This window comes from Sinocyclocheilus anshuiensis, unplaced genomic scaffold (genome assembly GCF_001515605.1).
Source record: "Sinocyclocheilus anshuiensis isolate Anshui unplaced genomic scaffold, SAMN03320099.WGS_v1.1 scaffold1079, whole genome shotgun sequence".
Classification (NCBI taxonomy): Eukaryota; Metazoa; Chordata; class Actinopteri; order Cypriniformes; family Cyprinidae; genus Sinocyclocheilus; species Sinocyclocheilus anshuiensis.
Genome location: NW_015548207.1, coordinates 764,115 through 783,864, shown reverse-complemented (window position 1 = coordinate 783,864; position 19,750 = coordinate 764,115). Strand labels below are relative to the sequence as shown.

Sequence of the window (19,750 nt, the reverse complement as noted above, 5' to 3'; positions counted from 1 at the left end):
ATATTTTTTTAAATAATATAGATATTTTTATGTTAATTAAAATATGTCTCAAGGAATAACGTCAACCTCATTGTATCATGTCTTCACAGGGGTCAGGGGTCATGACAGGTCATGCGTCAGGACTATTAAAAGGGTCAGATGTTGCTGCAGGAGAACAAAAGGAGTCCAATGTAATCATCAAAATTAGTTTTCATGACATCTAGAGGCATTTGCTTGAGCGAGTTTTTGGTTATGGAAATAATTGGTGTAAATAGTAGTTCAGCTATTGTGGACATTTTTGGACAATAACAACAAACAAATGTTCGCAACTGTGCTGAGCACTTCACAGGTTTAATATCAGCCACAAGATGCTAATAAAATATGACACATTTGCTTATGTCGTTGCTAGATGGTTAGGAGCGAGAGCGAGGTGACCTTTCTCTCACCATGCCCAAATGCGTTTTCCACGTATGTTCTCACAAGTGAAAAGTGCTTCCTCTTTCCTTTTCTGTCTCTCTCTTTCTCTCTGTCAGTGCAAAAGCTTTTCATATCCCTGTTCTCCTGGCCTGGCCTGTCTCTCTCCATTTCCCCTGTCGTTTGTAGGTCAGTTCCTCCACTAATGCTCAAAAGAGTTTGTCTTGTCCTGAGAGAGGGCTACACAGAGCAAATCCATTAATGGCCACGACAAAAACAGCACAGACTCATTTTTAGAGCACGTATTGAATACTAAGTAGAAGAAAGTATGGCATACCTTAAATTACATTTTAAGCGATTTTTGGATGTTAAAATAGTTTTTTCCTGTCAGTTTAATATATTTGTATAATTAATTATAGTTTAACGTATTTCTATAGGTTGAGATCCTTGAATCGCTGTGTTTCTGTGGCGCTATAATTGCTCTGTTTGTTTAAAAATTCCGACCAGCCTGGCATGGCAACAGTGGCTCAGCCAATGGCGTGAGTTTGGGGCGGGGCCATCTGTCCACCTGACCAGTGGCAGAGTGTATGGGAAACCTGTTTGAAAACTGTATTTTAACTGAATAGAACATAATTTAACTAATGGAGACTGTTGCGTAAAATCTCTGCTTCTAAGATTTTAATTCTTGTGTTTCTTCTCAACGATGTCTCAATCTCTGCTCAGTTTCTGTAAAATCTGTAATAAAGTCAGAGATCTCAATATGAACTCAAAGACTTGAAGACTTAAAGGGTTAGTTCACCCAAAAATGAAAATTCTGTCATTAATTACTCACTCTTCATATTGTTCTAAACCCGTAAGACCTCCGTTCATCTTCGGAACACAAATTAAGATATTTTTTATGAATTCTGAGAGCTCTCTGGCCCTCTCATCCGATCAAGGTCCAGAAACGGAGCAAGGAGATGGTAAAATAATCAATGTGACATCAGGCGTTCAACCGTAATTTTACAAAGCTACGAGAATACTTTTTGTATGCAAAGAAACCAAAAATAACAACTTTATTCAACAATTCGTCTCCTCCGCATCATCCTGGTGCCATTTTGGAGAGTATCCACTGAATGTACATATACAGTAGTGAGTAATAGTGATGCTTCACTTAATAAACACTACTAACTATAGTTGTACAACATACATTATGTAAATATTTCTTTCTTTTTTTCTGTCAACAGTCGCTCTGAAAAACCACAGCTGCAATGGTTTGTCAACAAACAACAGTAACCATGACAACAGTAAAGCAACAGGATTGGTTGATGGCTGGCTGCATGAAGGAGAGCTCCTACTACAGGTCAGAAGGACAAACACACGTGTGTGTGTTTGTGTGTATGGCGTCCATGTGCCTTCATAGCATGTTATAAAGAGACGTTTTAAACAATGTCCTCGAGAAGGAGGAGAAGAGGAGAAAAGAGAAGAGGCTATTTCTGCCCAGCCTTGTTCTCGTTTCAGACACTTAGGCATGAATAATGCACATATAGAGATCTCATGTATTATAAACGAAGGATAAAATAAGAGGTAAAAGTATTTTCTTATTCTGTTTTATTTATTACATTTTTTTACTTTGAAAGTTTTGCTCTGTCCATCTGGTGACTAAGAACTTTGAACCACCTGTCCACTCACATCTGTGTTTTCATTTCATCACACATGCTTTCACATTCTAATTACAACCCTCAACGGACACCTTGGCAATTGAATCGCCATTGGCTAGACTCTGAAGTGCTCAGTCAGAGTGTTCTGTGAGTGAAAATATATCTGTGCTAATCATATACTCAGCCTTTATAGAGAATTTATTAGCCATTGGCTAATATTAGACATCATTTAGTCGCCCAGAGTGAAGATTTAGTCGCATATGCGAGTGATTTACTCGCAATGTAGAGGGTTTAATTATCCTTTATCTTTCATTCCTGTCTATTTCATCCTTCCTTTCTTCCTTCTTTGCTTCCTTCCTTCCTTCTTTCTGTCTTTTCCTTCCTTTCTTTACTCCTATTTCTTCTTTCCTTTCTTTCAGTCTGTTTTTCCTTACTTTCTGTCTTCTATCGATACATGCCTTCCTTCCTTCCATTCTTCCTTTGCTTCTTCCTTTTTTACATCCATCGATCCATCTCTTCTTTACTTCCCTCCTGTCATGCTCCTTCCTTCCTGTTATCTTCCTTCTTTCCTTCCTTCCTGTCATGTGCTACCTTTCTTCCTGTTATTTTCTTTTCTTCCTTGCTTCTTCCCTTAATTCCTTCCTTCCATCGATCCATTCCTCTTCCTTTCTTCCTTCTGTCCTTGCTTTACTTCCTTCGTTCCTTCCTTCCTATCTTTCTATCTATCTATCTCTCTATCTATCTATCTATCTATCTCAGCTCTGGTGTTTCTCTGCTTCATACTCTACCTCATACTCTTTTTCTCTCTCTCTCTCTCTCGCACTCTCTCCCCTGTGTTGTGTATAGTTGTGTGTGTGTTGTGTGTGCTGGACTGTGAACGATGCAGTGGTACATATTTGATCGTAATGCTTCCTGACTGCCATCCTCCCTCGCCCTCCTGCCCCGCAAGAGCCCCGTGTGGGCTGTTCTGCCAACCAACAAGCCGAAATATTTATTCTGAGCGCTGCTACTCGACCATGTTTTCTGAGTGTGTTTGGACCAGGTGTGCATGTATGAATTAGTATGTGTGTGCGTGTGTGTGTGTGTGTGTTGGTATGCAATGCAGATGTTCAGGCAAATGAGAGGGACGCTGGAAGATATAACCCTATAAACTGCTGTACCATTCATGATGGGGTAACGCACACTAATTCTTGAGGCTTATTTGTTGATGTTACCACACTGCAGCACATTATTATGTACATATCATCTGGCAAAAACAATCACAGATTAAAGTGGAAAAGATGATTTAGTGATTTATTGCTTGTTACCTTATCATATCATTTTAGGTTAAAGGGTTCAGTTTGCATTTAGAAAGTGTTTGCAACACAAGCACAGCCTAAATAAAACATTCGTAGGATTTCAAGAGAGCCCTTATTTACACTCAGACCGAAGTACAGTGTTGCACTTTGGGGCTTCTCTGTGAATCTGTGTTTGTTTTCTTCTTATTAATGTTATTAAAAGAACCATTTTCTATGTTGTAGTATTTATAGTAATTTTTTCCCCATGATATCGACATATAATGTTAGTCTAGGTTTCAGAATTTAGCAGTAATTTAGTTTTATTTTATATTTAATTTCAAAATATAAATGTATTTCACATTTTTAAGAATGTTCTCAAAAGAATCGGGTACTTGTAAAAAGTGAAAAAATTACACCAACATACTTATTTGACTGTCACACTCAGTGCTTGAGGGTTTTATCGATGGTGGATTTGTACAGGGACTCCACAGTGTAGCCATACACAGTTGTTTTTGTATTGTCTGTGGATGTGTCAGATTACCATAATCACAGATCCACACTTAGAGCCTACCAGATGGTGATGAGCTGCAAAATCCCCTCCACAAAAATACACACACAGAACAAAATGGCATACGCTAGTGTACTCAGATAACTGTACTTGTAGCACATATAAGGAATTTTAAAAAAATGTCTCTCCTTTCAGTTAAATTTTGTTTCAGTTTGACTGTAACTTAAACAAATGACTATTGGACATTTTCAAAAAATTGGTTGATATGCTCTGTACCAACTTCCTTTTAATAGGAAATACATCAACACAGAAAAGAAAACTGTACTTGTCGAGCCATTTTGGGGTTCTTTAAAAAACAAATTGAGAGAATAATGTAGTGATTCATTTAAAAAGCTGGTTTTCAATCAGCTATGGAAGTCAGAAAAAGTCAGAATTGAAAGATGTATCTTTAGAATTCTGAGGAAAAAAGTCAAAACTGCGAGATGTAAACTTGGAATTTCAAGAAAAAAGTCAGAATTCTGGGTTTATATCTCACAATTCTGACTTTTTTCGAAGAACTGCAAGATATAAACTCAGAATTGCAAGAAAAAAAGTCTTCCATAGAATTGCAAGATGTAAGCTCAGAATTCAGAGGAAAAAAAGTTAGAATTGCGAGATATAATTGTAGAATTCTGAGAAAAAAGTCAGAATTGAAATTGTGATATATAAACTTGGAATTTCAAGAAGAAAAAAGTCAGAATTCTGGGTTTATATCTTGCAATTCTGACTTTTCCCCTCAGAATTCCGAGTTTAAATCTTTAAGTCCGAATTGAGATTTAAAAAAAAAAACTTTTTTTTTTATTCTTTGGCAGAAACAGGCTTCCATAATCTTCTTTATGACCAATAACGTAATAATTGTATTTCCTGTGTTTGTTCGTTCATTTGTTTATGGTCACAGGCTCTTAATGGCTTTGTGTTGGTGGTCACTGCTGAGGGGATCATTTTCTACTGTTCTCACACCATCCAGGATTACTTAGGATTCCAACAGGTAATTATCCTTCTCAACAGTCTCTTACATAAACACATATGTATCATATAGCCACTGTTCTAATACTAATCCAATAGACAGCTGAATTACAGTCAGTATCTTTGGGATATGAATTTTGGGATTGGATTTTGCTATATATTTCCTCATGAAATACCAACAAAACATATTTAAATGCAAAATTTCTGAATATTTTGTTTCAACACGTTTATCTTTTAAAAAGGGTAAAAATGCTACTTTGACGCATCGCTCTTGGTGCAAATAGGCCTTTATTTTGTAGTAGGGCTACTTATGCACTTAAATTATGTCCAAACCAGGCATGACGTAATGAGTTTGCAGGTGACACAGTTTTAATCTGATTGATAAGGATGCCCTGTACGTACACATTCCCAGAATCAGAATTACGTCAGACTCACCTGTTGGATAACCATTCCATACTTCTTCTCACCTCTATTCTTAGTGCACACACACACACATATATATATATACTCATCAGATCTGCCTAATGCTGATTAATACTGCAGCGTCTCTCTCGAGCAACAGTTTGAATGCGGGAGAAATTGAATGTGCTTAATCAAATAGGCTTTACTCTGAGATTCAGTCTGGCACGGCATAATCTAATTCATTATAATTTACTTATGAATTATCCAACTGAGACGTCACTATATTTGTTTACTTTCTGTGCTTACGATGTCCTCCTTTTGTTCGTATGAATGTGTTTAGACAAGAAAAGAGGGAATTTGATAGCAGGTCAAAGTTGATGCTGTCAGAAATAAGCCATTTTTCAGTGAATAAAGTGAATTCGGAGATTTTAATATATATTCCAGTAGAAAACAATTATTTGAAATTGTAATAAGATTTCAAAATAGTACTGTTTTTACTATATTTTTTATCAAATAAATGCAGCCTTAAGCATGAGAGACTTCTTTCAAAAACATTAAAAACCTTACAGATACCAAACATTACTTTACATATTTGTAGTTGGTCCTGAAACTTTTTAAAACCATAAAGTGATGCTACATCCTTTCAACTTAATTCTCTCACACTGTCCCTCTTCATTTGTCCTTCGGTTACCCAGACAGATGTGATGCATCAAAATCTGTTTGAACTCATTCATACTGAAGACCAGCAGGCCTTCAGACTCAACTTACACTGGGCCTTGAACCCGCCTCCAACCAGCACGCAGACAGAAGAATCACCACAAGGTCAGGAAATATATCATTTATATCATGGTAGCACTATATTGAGTTATTTTTGCCTGAAATTCTGCAAAAAAAAGGTCTTTATATATAACATATTCAGATACCAAACATTACTTTACATATTTGTAGTTGGTCCTGAAACTTTTTAAAACCATAAAGTGATGCTACATCCTTTCAACTTAATTCTCTCACACTGTCCCTCTTCATTTGTCCTTCGGTTACCCAGACAGATGTGATGCATCAAAATCTGTTTGAACTCATTCATACTGAAGACCAGCAGGCCTTCAGACTCAACTTACACTGGGCCTTGAACCCACCTCCAACCAGCACGCAGACAGAAGAATCACCACAAGGTCAGGAAATATATCATTTTATATCATGGTAGCACTATATTGAGTTATTTTTGCCTGAAATTCTGCAAAAAAAAAGGTCTTTATATATAACATATTTTAATATATGAATTATTCATAACAAATTAATGATAAAAGAACCAAAACTTTTAAGCGAATATTCAAATGAATAGTTTACTGAGAAAAAGAGAGTCTCATTTTTGGAAAAAATGAGAGGGGGAGGGTGGTCTGACCTTTAGTGGAAGCTCCTGGAGTTATAATAAATGTTATGGTCACTAAAATGTCCATTTTAATTAAGGATAACAGCAAACAGAAAGGAAAAAAACAGAAACAGTGGTCAGTGGATAATTCAATGATGACCTCCGGTTGAAAAAGTCTAGACACACTACTGAGTCTCTAAGTTCTTTTTTGTTTCTCTTAGATGGAGATCCTGCCCCAAGTATGTCGCTGGTGACATGCAACCCTGACCAGCTGCCTCCCGAAAACTCCTCTTTCCTGGAGAGAAATTTCGTCTGTCGTTTCCGATGCCTCCTAGACAATTCTTCGGGATTCCTGGTCAGTGTCGAACAGCTAAAGCTTTTATTTTGCTCTCAAAACCTAACGAGTTGCCTACACAGGAACTATGGAAATACTGTTGGAATTTTAATATTAGTATGATGGAAAATATCTTGCTATTCAAAGTCTCTAAGCCCCGATGTTCCAGATTACAGAATGAGTTAGCATCTAGGTTAGTGGAGCTAACTTTGTGTTGGATTGCGCCTCTAGCAGCCACAGAGATCAGAATCTTTGGAACACCTCTGTAATCCGTCTTAAAGGAGCAATAGGGTCATGTGGAACAGGTTTTAATTTGTCCTAGAAGAAATAGAGCATAATAACGAGAACCTGTTCTTGTTAGCATAAATTAAAGCTAATTTGAAGAAAGCCAGGCTTTAGCTACAGTATGGAGCGCAATAGTGACCACCAGCTCTTTCAGCTGTCTTTATTCCTAAAGTATTTTTCCCATTCATTCTTTTCAGCCAGACAGCTGTCTCTTTTTTTGCTAATATTGGCATTGTGGTAGTGAAGAGATACATATGCGTGCAAAGCTCACTACTGCACTAATTCTCTGTACTCTAGCCCTTTATTTCTTCAGTCTCCCTCTTTTACTTTCTTTCCCCTCCACTCCATCTTTACCAAATCCATCTCCCTCAAGAATAGCATGACTACACTTAACTTGTCAGGAACGGAACGCTAACAGGGGTCTCCCCATGTGTTCAGAGAAATTCATTAGCATGAGCTATAAATATGAGCAACCTCAAACTCTTTTCCATTATGTTTTTGTTTTTTTTGGTCCTTTTGGCATTTTTGAATGCAACTATTATGTTCTCTTGGGAGGTTCACAATGAACACGTCATTATGTCCAATTAGCTTCCATCATGATTATTTAATTGACACACCGCCAACTTGGAAAGTCATGCTGAAAGCTTCATTTTTATTTGCGCCAAATGAAATATAGTTTGACTAACGTTTTCCGTTTGTGTATGTGAATGTGTGTCTCTGTATTAATACTTCACAAAGTCATTCCCAAACTGAGACATTTGTTGAGTAGCCTTACATAAGCAGAACTACTTTAAATCAGGCATTACACAAGACATCACATAATTTACAAGCCTTAAAGGAACAGCTCACCCAGAAATGAAACAACAACAAAAAATAGGTTATCAAGAGTGCCTTCCAGCCACAAAATATATTGTATTGTAGTTTTATGTTTGTGCATATTCATAAGTGGCACTAAATTAATCATGGCTAACATACATAAAACACTCACTTTTAGATGGCTTAATCTCCGCCAGTCAGAACAAAAGTTGTAAGGTTGACTAACCAATCACAAACAAGCAAACATTCAGATATGACACATTGTGGTCATAGCCTTCATTAATAGATGACCTGGATTGAGTTCTATTGCCCACACTGAGTCAGAGACAAATTATGTGGTTTGCCAAGGGCACGGCAACAAAATCCTTCAGCTCCAGCTGTGTATGTTCATATATTACGTGTATCGGTTATGTACGTCTTTCATGATTTTTTGCATGTCATATTTTTATTATTCTTGTTTGTTTGCTCTTTTTGTAGTAGTTGCCATGTATTTGAAACATATAATTATTAGATGAAATTCCATATTTAAATTAATGTCCATTTTCAAATTTTTCATGTTATGCCTTTTTTAAGTTTTTTTTTTTTTTTTTTTGTATAGTACAAATTCCAATATTCATTGTCATTTATGCCCCATTAAGGCCCTGAATCTTCAAGGACGTCTGAAATTCCTGCATGGACAGAACAGGCGTTTGGATGACGGAGGCCAAATGCCACCCCAGCTCGCCCTGTTTGCCATAGCGACACCCCTACAGCCTCCTTCCATAATGGAGATCCGAACCAATAACATGATTTTCAGAACCAAACACAAGTTGGACTTCACCCCAATGGCCTGTGATGCTAAGTAATGATGGACGTTTCTTTTGAAAGAGTTGTAACGTGCATTGTATACAAATGTTTATATATCCATAAGTACAATAGAAAATGATGTAAGAATCACTGATGTTGGTTTTACCTTTGTTGTAGGGGTAAAATTGTTCTTGGCTACACCGAGGCAGAGCTGCGAGTTCGTGGTTCAGGGTACCAGTTCATCCATGCAGCTGATATGCTCTATTGTGCTGAGAACCATGTCAGGAGTAAGATTTTCAGATTTGTCATTTTGGAGTTTTATTGTTCAAGAAAGTCAAATTCAGCCTAAAGAAACTATGTTGAAAATGCTACATAACTAATAATGTGATTGACTGAATTACGTGAAGATTAAGAAACAGCTATGATGAGCTGTCTTTCTGCTGATGCATGCTGACATTGTTGCCAAAGGCTTTGTGTCTAAAATAAACTAGTGACACTAAAAGACATGAACAGTGTGCTCTTAGGCAAATACTTGAACAAGTGACGGTATTTTCATTCAGCTTGGTTCACAGGAGGTAATCTATAAATGTTATCACAGGAAGTGAAATCGACTGATATTATCAATTGTTTGGACTTTTGAATTCTGATTATTCTATGATGGTCTAAGGCAGTGGTTCCCAACCCTGGTCCTGGAGGCACCCCAACACTGTACGTTTTGCATGTCTCCTTAATCAAACACACCTGATTCAGGTCATCAGCTCATTAGTAGAGACTCCAAGACCTGAAATTGGTGTGTCAGAGAAAGGAGACATGCAAAATGAGCAGTGTTGGGGTGCCTCCAGGACCAGGGTTGGGAACCACTGGTCTAAGGCAAGAAGTGTAAAAAAGAGACAGACAGAGCAAGAGACAGGAGGAGGAATGTTTTCCCATAATCCCATAGATCAGTGGTTCTCAAACCTGTCCTGGAGTACCCCCAGCCCTGCACATTTTGTATGTCTCCCTCATCTATCACACCTGATTCAACTCATCAGCTCATTAGTGGAGACTGCAAGACCTGAAGTGGGTGTGTCAGATATAGGGAGACATACAAAATGTGCAGCGCTGAAGGTACTTCATGGAGAGGTTTGAGAACCACTGCCATAGATTATGGAGGAGATTGGATAAATCCTTGATGTTAGGAGTAGAGGGACATGTGAACTAGAGCCTTAAATCCAGTAAAATCAGTAATTCAATATGGAGCCAACATCTATTAGCAGAAAAAAGCAACAAGGCAGAAAAATCTGATGTGTATGTTTCAACTAATAACTGGGTTTAAATACTGTTGCATTGTCTATTGCAGTGATCAAGACTGGAGAAAGCGGCCTGACTGTTTTTAGACTGCTTACAAAGGACAACCGCTGGAAATGGGTACAAGCTAACGCTAGACTTGTCCACAAAAACGGCAAGCCTGACTACATCATTGCCACCCAGAGGCCTCTTGTGTAAGTATATTATGGCTAATATCCATTTATATTTCTGCACTAACAATTTACAAAATAGATGTAGTTGATTAACATGCTAGTGTTCACCTTTAAACTGTTAAATAGCATGGTCGAATTAGCAAGATTTTGATGAATGTACTTCTTACACATCCACTGACAAAGTTTTTTATTCATTTATTCAGAGAAGAAGAGGGTGGAGAGCATTTGAGGAAGCGATCTATGCATCTTCCGTTCACCTTTGCTACTGGAGAAGCTCTGCTGTACCATATCAGCTACCCCATGCCAGGTTTCCCCGACACCCTTCAGGGCAAAGGCAAGAACAACAAAACCAAAAAGAGCAAGGTGGACAAAAGTTCAAAGGATGATCTGGACCCAAGTTCTTTGCTGGGAGCCATGATGAGACAGGACGAGTCTGTTTATGTTTGCCAGCCTGCTATGGAGCCTAGAATGTCATTCCACAGTAGCCTCTTCAGTGTGCAAGGAGAGACTAGCACTTTCTCTTCTTCGGTGGAAAATGAAAGTTGGAATCCAGCGCAGAATGGTGTAACTGCAGTCTCCAAACAGGAACCATCAAGTTTTGACCCACTACTGGCAACATTAGACTCTCTGTCCCTGGAAAATGAGGAAAGCTGCTCCAACAGTGAGCTATTCAGTGCCCTGGAAAACCTGGGACTCATCGCAGAGGACCTAGAGCTGCTGCTTCTGGATGAGAGGATGATCCAGGTAGAGATGGATCCGGATTACATCCCATCTCTGAATGATCTTCTCACCAACAACGAAATCCTCTCCTACATCCAAGACTCACTGGAGAACCGGATCGAGGACTCAACAGATGCTCAAAACTCTGCCGCAGCATTAGATTCTGTTGAACCCCCTAAGCCATGTTCTGCTTCCGATTCTGCTTCTCAAATTACTTCCTCCATGACTGCTCCTCAAGTACCTTTCTGGCCACAAAAACAGATAACACCCATAGTTCTTCTCTCACAGCGTATGCAGCAACATCTCAATGGCCAGTCGGTTTGCCACAAACCCGAGAGCTGGATCCAGGCACCAATACCACAGGTGTCTACAGCAGACACTGAGACAACTACGTTTACCCAGCATGATACTTTGTTGGTGAACTCGGTACCAGCTGTACACAATGGACACTGGGTTCCTGAACACACACAAGCCAACTTGAACTCTCAACTTGATGACGAGATAACAGGAACTAGTGAATCACAATCACATCAATGGCAGCACGACCAGTTGCTTAACCCATTCCAGTATAAACAGAAAACAGCTGTGGGTAGTGATACCCCTCCGAACGGGGTCTACAATGATCCCCAGTGGAATGGATATGACTTCACAGACCAGTTGGACACAAATGGACCTTGTTTTCCCAATGGCCAGATGGCACACACACAAACACTGGGTACACATGTTGATTACAATATGACTGACAATTCAGGGGTGGAGTTTACAATGAACATCTGTACAGCTGGGGATGTAGGCCAGTTTCAGGGAGCCATGGCCTCATCTTCATCCTATCAGCAGGGTTATCAGAAACAGCAGCAGCAGCCAAAGGTCGCACCCACTTATTACGCCTCCTATACCAAACAGAACTCCTCTCTGGAGCATATCCTGGGATTAGCCCCAGCTTCAAACCTTCCCTCATTGAGAGATTATGGCTCTGAACTGACCCATGACGCCACCCACAGTAAGGTAAGAATTAAGGAAGGATACAGTTGCGCAATGTGATTTAACCAAGTTGGACAAGCTCCTGGATCAACATCCCAAACAAACATATAACAGCCAAACCTTATCCACAACCCCAAGTACACCCTCAACTCCTGATCTCAAATAGGAAATTATTGTGGATGAAAATGTTGTCAAGCCCCTAATCCTAAAAACTGATTGGTCGAAACGAATGTTGTCCTAGAACCATCAAGGATGGATAAGGGAAAACCAAAGGTATTGCAGTAACCCAGGAGTGTCCAATCCTACTCTTGGAGGGCCACCTTCCAGCAACGTTTAGCTCTTGTCTTAACTAAACACACCTGAACCAGCTAATAAATGTCTTGAGGATCACTATAAATTTCCATGCAGATGTGTTGGAGCTAAACTCTGCATGAAAGTGGCCCTCCAGGAGCAGGATTGGACATCCCGTTTTTTTTATTTACATTATCAAGGTGGTATAGATTGCTGTCTTAGAAATATTGTGCACTAGAAATTGTATCAAATTGTCTTTAACATTTCACATAATGATAGATACCCTTTTGACCACCCTTCACTACGTTCGATTTTATGTCTACATGCTCTTTAAACAGCTCGGATTGTCTAAAAGTTTAAAAGATATTCTGGACTCCAAACCATGAAACGCCCCACTCCACCCCCTCCATATTTCTCATCTTTTTTCCATTGGCCTAAATGCTCACTCTGATCTAATTGTGCTCTGTATAAGGGGCCAAGACCTAATAGGTCATTGCTAATGTACTGAGATTGCATAATGCACAGTGACAGACCTACAATACAAAGTCTTGGCAGTCTCTGGAGATTCGCCATGGGGCCCCACACAGGTGGATGTTTGCTTTGCCTGCTGTGTTGCTTTATTATGGTGACTGTGGTTAAGATCGTAATCTTCAGCTTAAGAATGTAAGCTTCCAGGTCAACCCACCAGCATCAGACAGGTTTTTCCGCTATACTGATGGCAGCCAACTGTAGCATCTAGTCCATTGTGAAATGGGAGCCTGAAGCTATGAACGAGTTAGAGGAAGAGTAGCCTCCACAAAAGGACCGCTCATGCAGCAGGCAATATTCAGAGACCATAGGCTCCTGTCTGCACTCATTTATCCAGACGATCTTGCCTTTCCGCATGTAGAGCACCATGCTGTGGTTCCACATGTAGGGATTGTGTTTTCTGTAGATGGTTAGCAGTGCTTGCTAAGACAAATTTGGTGAATAACTCATCCCTTGTTGTCTGTGCTACTTAAGAATGATATCTTAAATACTGTGTCTTGTTGAGTACACTTACAATTCACTGGCAGACAACCGAAACATCTAGACCCCAAATACTATCATAGATACTTTTGGTTGGACTGTTTTGACTTGGGCCAGTGCACTGCACTGCAAGGCTTTGGCATTGTGGTAGTGACTTTTGCAATAAAGTGCTGGAGCTACTTTTCCAAAGAAAAAGGGAGGTACAGTTAGAAATAGTGCTGAAATTGGAATGGCGAGGTTAGAAAAATGAATCCTCAATGGTAAAGCAAAGTGAAAAAGAAAGCGAGACAATTCATTCCAGCACTACATTCTAGGCTTTGAGTTTTCTGAGTTGTGTGTGTTCAGGGTCATTGCTCTCAGCTGAAAAGAGAATAGAGCTTAAATGCCCAGTCAGGCGTGAGCAGCCATGACCTACAATCCAGCATCAACATTACCTCATGCATACTAACACTACACATATACTATAACTATAGGAGATTTGTGATGCAGCCAATGATTTACTTATCATCTGCACAACACATTCCTACATTAGCAAAAAAATATGAGTTGGTAAAATAGCATGCACTGACAAATTATGCCAAGTGATGTCATTTTTAAAAGCTTTTACCCAGCTAATCTTTAAGATTTGTTTTGGTTAGCATGTTGTATGTGGCAGTTTGGAATTTGATTATTTTGATGAGTTCCTCCAAAAACAGCATGGAATTAGTTTTTGTTCCTGATTATGATCCTGGTGAATGTATCTTGTGAAGACCTTAAATGACCCCAGCAAACACAACATCTGCTGTCCAGATGCCACTAACCTGCTTAAATAAGCCACCGCTGTGCTAGTTCTATAAGCTAGCACCATAAGTGAGCTCTGTAATTTGGGTCAATAGCAGAGAAGTTTTTCTAATGCTAATGAAAGGTCATGGTTGCTCGCTGTGGATTTTGTCAATTTTAGTTTGTATTTACACTATATGACTTTCAAAAGCTGTTTTAAGCTAGGCTAACAGAAGCCATGTTTTGGTGCAAACTATTGTCGAAAAACTGCAAAATTATGGAAGGACAATGTTCTTAATTGACATGAAAATTATCATAATGCTGATCATCCTAAAATTGGTACACTTTTAGCTAGCTTTTAGCCATTTAGCTACATACATTCTAACAATTTTTTGTTTGTTTGTTTCCAGATGGAGACAGGCTTTATACTCAACTCTGCTAGTGTGGCCTACACAGGAAGTTGTTTGGTTCCCAACGGCAATGCAGTGGCCACACCTGGCAACAGTCCTCACCCGCTTCCTGAGCCACTCCCACCTCCCCCTGACCCCCAGACCACTGGTTTCTACCTCTGAATACAGATCAATACAGATCCATCCCAAAAGATGCCATCAATCAAGAGAGGACTGTCAAACAAAATGTAAAAAATACATTAAAAATTGCAATTATTATTTTTAATTTTTTTTAGGTTTGCTTATCAACTTGAATAAATTAATTTTAATTCAAATGAGCCAGACTGACCTCTGAAATATCAAACCAATTGCTGAATATTCCACACAAGATAATGTGATAGCACTCGCATTTATATTATTAATTCAGTTATTAATTATGTATTAATTATGTTTGGATTATTTCTCTCAGTGTCATTAATTACTTTTGCTTTGTGAGAAGTAGGGAAATTTCTCCAGTTGGCAGATGCAGTTGATCATGTTGCATGTTGGGATACGTTTGTGCATAAGTATGTGTGTGATGTCAGTCGCCGTTAATTGGGCCACATTCAAAATTGTTGGCAAAATTGTTTGCGTGACATGTGATGCAATGTCTGTAAATCACGTAGGAGTGTATGCAGCTTATAGTTCTTACAAAACTGATTATCTTGAAACGCAGTAAAGGACTTTTTTATGTTTATATGAACAGAAGATTGGGATGTATATTTATTTATGAATAAAGCAAGGGTGTTACCTTCAGTTTACTGACAGTTTAAAGAATACTTATGTGCGTTGTCAATAATAAAGCAGTTTAGCTGTACAAAAAAAAGATAAGACTCACTTGTAGATGTAGATGCATTGTAGATGTCACTTGTAGATCTGAACCCTTCACACTATTACATTTTGTGAGATTAGATTTTGGAAAGATGATTCCAGATCAAATGTGTATTGTTCATGTGTATTGTGAATCCAGAACCAACCCAGTCTTGTGACGAATGCGTAATAATTGGTAAGAGTTAACCGGGTAAATCAGGTAAAGGCATAAAATATGTACATGCAAATATGTACATGCAAGTTTTGAATTGTCTCAAATTAAGTAAAAATTTTACATTTTGTACGAGCCAACCTGTACAATCTAATATGATTTTTAACATGGTTAACTCTAATTATTATGCATTTAACATGAGACCATGTTGTCCAGAACTTATCATTAATGCATTTCAAAAACCAGTTCAAGAGCAGTTTTGTTTTGTCCATGAAAAGAGATTCTGGAAGCTTACATTGTTGAATGTGTTGAATATATTGTAAAGCAGTTAAAAAAGAAAAATAATATTTCATCAAGGTGCTGCGAGGTGTTTAATGAATAATATTGTTAAATGTTATAGTATTATAAAGTCACAGAGAAAATAAATTTCCAGGCCAGCCTCTGTTTTACGTTTCTTTTTTTAAATACATATATATATAGTGTATTTACAGACATTTCCGATAAGAGGTACCACTGGCTCGACTATGGATTCAAATTTCTTTTAACACGTATATGAGAAATGTTTAAAGAGTTTGTAAATAGTCAAGTTATTTCATATTGTTGTAAGCACTATTTTAAAGAGCACTGCAATCTAACCAGGTTTGACTTTTTTCCGGCACAAGATGTAGGCTGCTTGTTGAAATGTACAATTTGGCCCTTTAATTAAAGAATTTGTGCAATCACAACAGGCCTTGTGCTTTGAAGTTCTTCTGATCTTGTCAACAGTCATGTGAAAACATTTCTAGGTTCCAAATTTTGTATGTATTTAACAATATTTACAATTTTATCTTCCCATGATCCAAATATCTGTTTGTTTTCTACTAAAACCAATGAGTTCTATACCTAGATGAAGTTCTACCAGCTTGGGCAAACGGGTCCAAGTTTCCTACTGCAACAGGAAGTTGCATATTGAAGGGTGTGTCCTACAGTGCAATCAACCCAACACATAATTTTAAGGGATTGTAGGCTTTCAAAATGTAATTTTTGCTTTTATGATTGTTATTGAATTGTTAGCTTAGCAACATGCTAATGTTAAAACCTGCAGTTAAATGTGAGTCAAGCCTTCATTCACTTCATGAGCACTATTTGTATGACTTTTCTAGTCTATGTAGACCTCTAAAACACTTACTTGATAGTTGACTTCACTGGATTTTGAAACAACTAGTTGAGCTGACATTTTAGTCACTATTTCAACAGTTTAGCGGTATTAGCTTATTATTTTCCCTCCTTTTTGCGTTTTTGTGGTAAAATTGTGCTACGGTTATCTATTAGAATCACCCATTGAAAATGAAATTCCTATTAAAGTTCCAACTTCACAGGTCACAGTTACCTGGGGAGATTCGGCTTAGTGTAAATGCGGCTGTCTCACGCGAACGGGGCTCACCAGTTTTCAAACATTCCCTCAGAGCTTTTATCCTCACATCTGTATTGATCGCGCCGTGGACCGAACGAATGGCTCCTTTTCACACCTAGCATGGTGTGAAGAACAGGCTGGCTGAAAGCAAACAAACATGTAGGGGTGGGCCACATCGCCATAGGAGACTAAACTACCACCGGAAGAAGTCAGCAAGTGCTAAAGGAAACAGTTGGTATCATTCTAGTCAAGTTAAGACAGATTATTCACCATCATTTTAGTCCGTTCCTAATACAATGCTATTATGTGTAGCAACATGCTAAAAAAAACTAGCAAATGCTGAGCATATTTTATGTTTATTGTCCTATGTGGTGCATGGAGTGCCGTAGTGCGTTTAAATAATACTACCCTCTCCTCGGTCTCCCTTTAGCCTTAGCAACAAAAGCAAAACAGAGATGTAGAAAGAGAAGCAGAGAGATCTCTGGAGATGGAGCCAGACAGGGACAGTAAGAGACAGAGAGGAAGTGACTGGGAGTTAGAGAGGGATGGAAACGAGAATTGGAAATGGGTAAAGAGCAGGAATGGAAGGAGAGGAGAACAACAAATAAATACAAATTAGCAAGGGACTTAAAGTCAAGCCAACTGTGTGATTGGTGATTATACCTAGTGAAATATGGGTAGATAACTAACTAAACGACATCCTAACTAAAGTGGAATCTCATATATGATTGATTTGGAACACCCTAAGCGCACTGCAGGGTCGACTTGAAAATGATTAGCGTTTAGGGTTAGCATGCTGCTAAGCTAACAACATTGAAACTCTTAAAGTTTGGCACACACAAATATTTGGCTAAGTAGTTCCATTTAATGAGACTTAAAACTTTTCCCTGTTCATTTGATTTAATTAACACATGAGTGTCATCTCAAAGTGCATAAGGAGGTCTTTAAAATGTGCAGTTGGACAAGCATCCAGACCATTTAGCATTAAGAAATGTCCTCACTGTGGACGGGTGATATTCAAAGAATTGGATCATGTGTTCTAAGAATGTTTTGCTGTTTCCAGAGAATGTTAATTCTGAATGTTCTGTGAACGTTTTAAACATTTTAGCGTTTTGCAAACATTATGTGAATGTACTTTTGAATGTTATCTGAACCATCTAGTAAGTCGAAACGTTTTTTTTTTTACATTAGACGAACATGCAACTAACATGTTTCAGAGAAACGCTCCATGAGTAATGTTTGGGGACTTGCTAACTTTGAACGAATGTTCTGTTAATGTTACTAGAAGAATGTTGATAACTTTGGGAGAACCTTGCCAGAACATTAGCCAAAGTTCCCTGTTAGCTGGGATCTGCTTTCAAAAGAAAGCTTCACCCAAAAATTCTGTTGTTTATTCACCCTCATGTCGTTTCAAACTCTGCTAATCCAGCTAATCAGCTATTTGGCTAATGACCATAAATGACTAGTTCATACCCATTTGAAACCAGCTACCACTTAGTCCAGCTGGATTTCATCAGGGCTAAGGGGGTTTTAAATTTTTTTCAAGACAAATTACATTCAGAGGTTTTCCAGAAATCTTTTTTTTTTTTTTTATAATAAATGTCAGACAAAAATGCCATTGTCATAAAACATTCAACTATTTTCAGATGCTACAAACAGTTTTCAGATGCACACAGTTATGTGATCATAAAGGATTGGTGTATTTATTGAAATATTTTAGAAGAAACTGGAAAATGTTTTTTTGGACATGGTACCATGGGTCACACCCAGGGACTTTGCTATGCTGGCAGCTAGCAGCTATGGAGACTGAAAAGTAGGTAGCTACCAAGCTAATGCTTACTAATTTATAAATGAGGTTTTCAATTCATATTTAATGGATTTTGTTCATGAATATTAAGTTGTTTGGTCCATGTATTTCTTTTGATTTGATACATGCAAGTTTTCAAAATAAAAGTCAACATCATATCAGCTAGCTGTGGTAATATTTACTAGTAGCAACATGCTGGCTAAGTGTAATGTTTGTATTGAAGTTTAGAAGGCTACAGGTTGCCAAATGATGTTAGCTTGTAAAATGTTTACCATGGTTATACCATGGCATTCTTTGAAGTACCAGTAAATACTTCCATATTGTTTATGGTAATCATGTAATACTATGGTATTAATCAAACTACCATAGTATTGCTATGTGATACACTGATATCATGATCTCACCACTGTATTTATTTTTTGTAAGGGATGTTGTCTTTCTCTCTCGCCATCTGGCTCTGGCCCCAGACTGAGGTGTCCGCTCATGTTTGGAAGTGAGGATGAGTCGAGTCATCTCCTCTCCGGGAACCCGCGGGCTGCTGTTCACTGTCCGCTTGACTCTCACGCAAGGCTGTCTATCACGTCCCCGTGCAACACACCCTGAAAAACAGAGAAAGAAGCTAAGATTTCAACCATTTATTGTCACTACAGCTCTGGAAAGTGTTGTTTCTATCAAACCTTCTCTTTCCCAGGCCTGGCATCGCTTCACGACGTGTTAACAATGTTGCACTTCTATTTATAGTTTTGTTAGCCAATAAATTTACACGCCGCAAAGCTAGCTTCCCAGACACCGATTAAGTTTAGTTTTGGACTAAACTCTGCTATTAACAAAGTGAAGAACTTGGAGCATTTTTACAGTCAGTTGGACTTCTTGGTCCAAACCCAAGCTCCTTACAGGTCCCTTTTCTTCAATTTGCCTCAACACCACTAGCGCTTCTATGAGTGCTAGCATTAGCCATTTACAGTACATTAGTTACAAGTCAGGATGAGAAAATGCATAAAATGGAAGCAGTTTTTTACTTCGATTAGTTGAGTAGATAGGGATTGACCTTTCCTTCAGATATTAAACAATTTTGTTGTATTGCCCTTGGTATTTTCAGTGTTTTC

At 38.3% G+C, this 19,750-nt stretch overlaps 1 protein-coding gene across 2 annotated transcripts in view; it reads left to right on the top strand.

The window, feature by feature from the left end:
* Positions 1–16,133, top strand: part of LOC107653601 (aryl hydrocarbon receptor-like) — a 35,696-nt gene extending 19,563 nt beyond the window's left edge. Inside the window, exons 3-11 of one of the 2 annotated variants that reach the window (XM_016440350.1) lie at positions 1,620–1,735; positions 4,756–4,845; positions 5,921–6,047; positions 6,816–6,949; positions 8,668–8,870; positions 8,993–9,102; positions 10,155–10,296; positions 10,479–12,000; positions 14,445–16,133. In XM_016440350.1, the coding sequence (XP_016295836.1) occupies positions 1,620–1,735; positions 4,756–4,845; positions 5,921–6,047; positions 6,816–6,949; positions 8,668–8,870; positions 8,993–9,102; positions 10,155–10,296; positions 10,479–12,000; positions 14,445–14,606 (2,606 nt within the window). In that variant the 3' untranslated portion in view covers positions 14,607–16,133. Of the gene's footprint in view, positions 1–1,619; positions 1,736–4,755; positions 4,846–5,920; positions 6,048–6,266; positions 6,398–6,815; positions 6,950–8,667; positions 8,871–8,992; positions 9,103–10,154; positions 10,297–10,478; positions 12,001–14,444 lie in introns of those variants that run through there. The other variant, XM_016440351.1, reaches the window with a different exon arrangement.
* Positions 16,134–19,750: the final 3,617 nt, after the last annotated feature.